The sequence below is a fragment of the Ornithorhynchus anatinus genome, unplaced genomic scaffold (genome assembly GCF_004115215.2).
Source record: "Ornithorhynchus anatinus isolate Pmale09 unplaced genomic scaffold, mOrnAna1.pri.v4 scaffold_232_arrow_ctg1, whole genome shotgun sequence".
Taxonomy (NCBI): domain Eukaryota; kingdom Metazoa; phylum Chordata; class Mammalia; order Monotremata; family Ornithorhynchidae; genus Ornithorhynchus; species Ornithorhynchus anatinus.
The window spans coordinates 57519-58615 of record NW_024396729.1 but is presented as its reverse complement, the minus strand read 5'-3'; the positions used below and the strand labels follow the sequence as shown (position 1 = coordinate 58615).

The 1097-nt window shown below is 48.1% G+C and overlaps 1 protein-coding gene across 1 annotated transcript; it reads right to left on the bottom strand.

Moving 5' to 3' along the window:
- On the bottom strand, nucleotides 1–831 carry ORNANAV1R3206 (vomeronasal 1 receptor ornAnaV1R3206; the record flags this gene model as incomplete). The annotated part of the gene is given in 1 exon segment (NM_001253598.1): nucleotides 1–831. A coding segment is annotated over 1 exon segment (831 nt), but the record flags the coding sequence as incomplete, so codon positions are not given.
- Between the last annotated feature and the right edge of the window lie 266 nt (nucleotides 832–1097).

Below are 1097 nucleotides of genomic sequence, written 5' to 3'. Positions count from 1 at the left end.
GGTGAATGCCAAAAGCTGGTGGGCTTTCACCAGCAGAGGAGACTTTTCTTTCATGTTGAGTAAAACACTCAACATGATGGACTGGCGGCCGTAAAGGAGGAAATAGAGGGTGACCAGGATGATGACCCTCTTGGCCGCTCGGACCTCGGGCAACTGTCTGGGGGAGTAGCCGGGCCCGTGGAGGTGTCGGACCTGCCGGTGGTGCCTGTGCAGAGCAATGACCATGTAGCCACTGGCCACGCTCATGATCGCTACAAATATAAGATCACGGCCAGAAAGGAAAATAGCATTTACCAGGGCAACCTCCGTACTAACAATGATTATTGAACAATAATTAAGATCATATGTAATGCGAACGGTGGTGCTGTTCTGGGGGCCCGTTGCATACATCAGTGTATTAATTTCGATCAGCAAATTGAGGACCCAGAAAAAGACAAAGGAGGGGACTACACACTTGGGTAATTTAACTTTGACCCACGACCACTGGGAGGTGCTGGGGCTGATGGTGATGGCCTGGAAGACGCTCAAGAAGCATGTGGTGCAGATAACAAGACCCCGGGACACCCGGTAAATATATAAGATGATTTTACATCCATTCCCATCCAAGAAATTTCTTCCTCCCCATGCAGAAATGGTCTCTGAGATTCCATAGGTGAAAAAAATGATGGTGTTGGCCAGGGCCAAGTGAGTGTAGATCAAGTCTGAGGAGCTGATCTTGTGACTGAAGGAGATCATGTGGGTATAAAACAGGAGGAGGAAGACATTTACTGACACCCCAGTGCTGGTCTGTAACAGCAGCACAGTCCCAAAGGAAATGTCATTGACGTCCATTCATATGGGTTCTCAGTCTGAAGCAGAGGAGGCCTCCTGGGAGTAGGAGAAAGTGGAAGAGAAAAGGGGAGAGAAACAATAGATGAAGTGTGTGAGAAAGAGGGAGGGAAAGTGAGAATGATAGCGATAGGGAGAGGGAAAGAAAGGGAGAGGGAAAGAGAATAGGTGCCAGAGCAAGAGAACAGAGTGAGAAAGACATAGGGAGGAGAGAGTAGAAGGAGGAGAGAAAATGTGATACATAGACAAAGAGGCCTAAGAGTAAGATA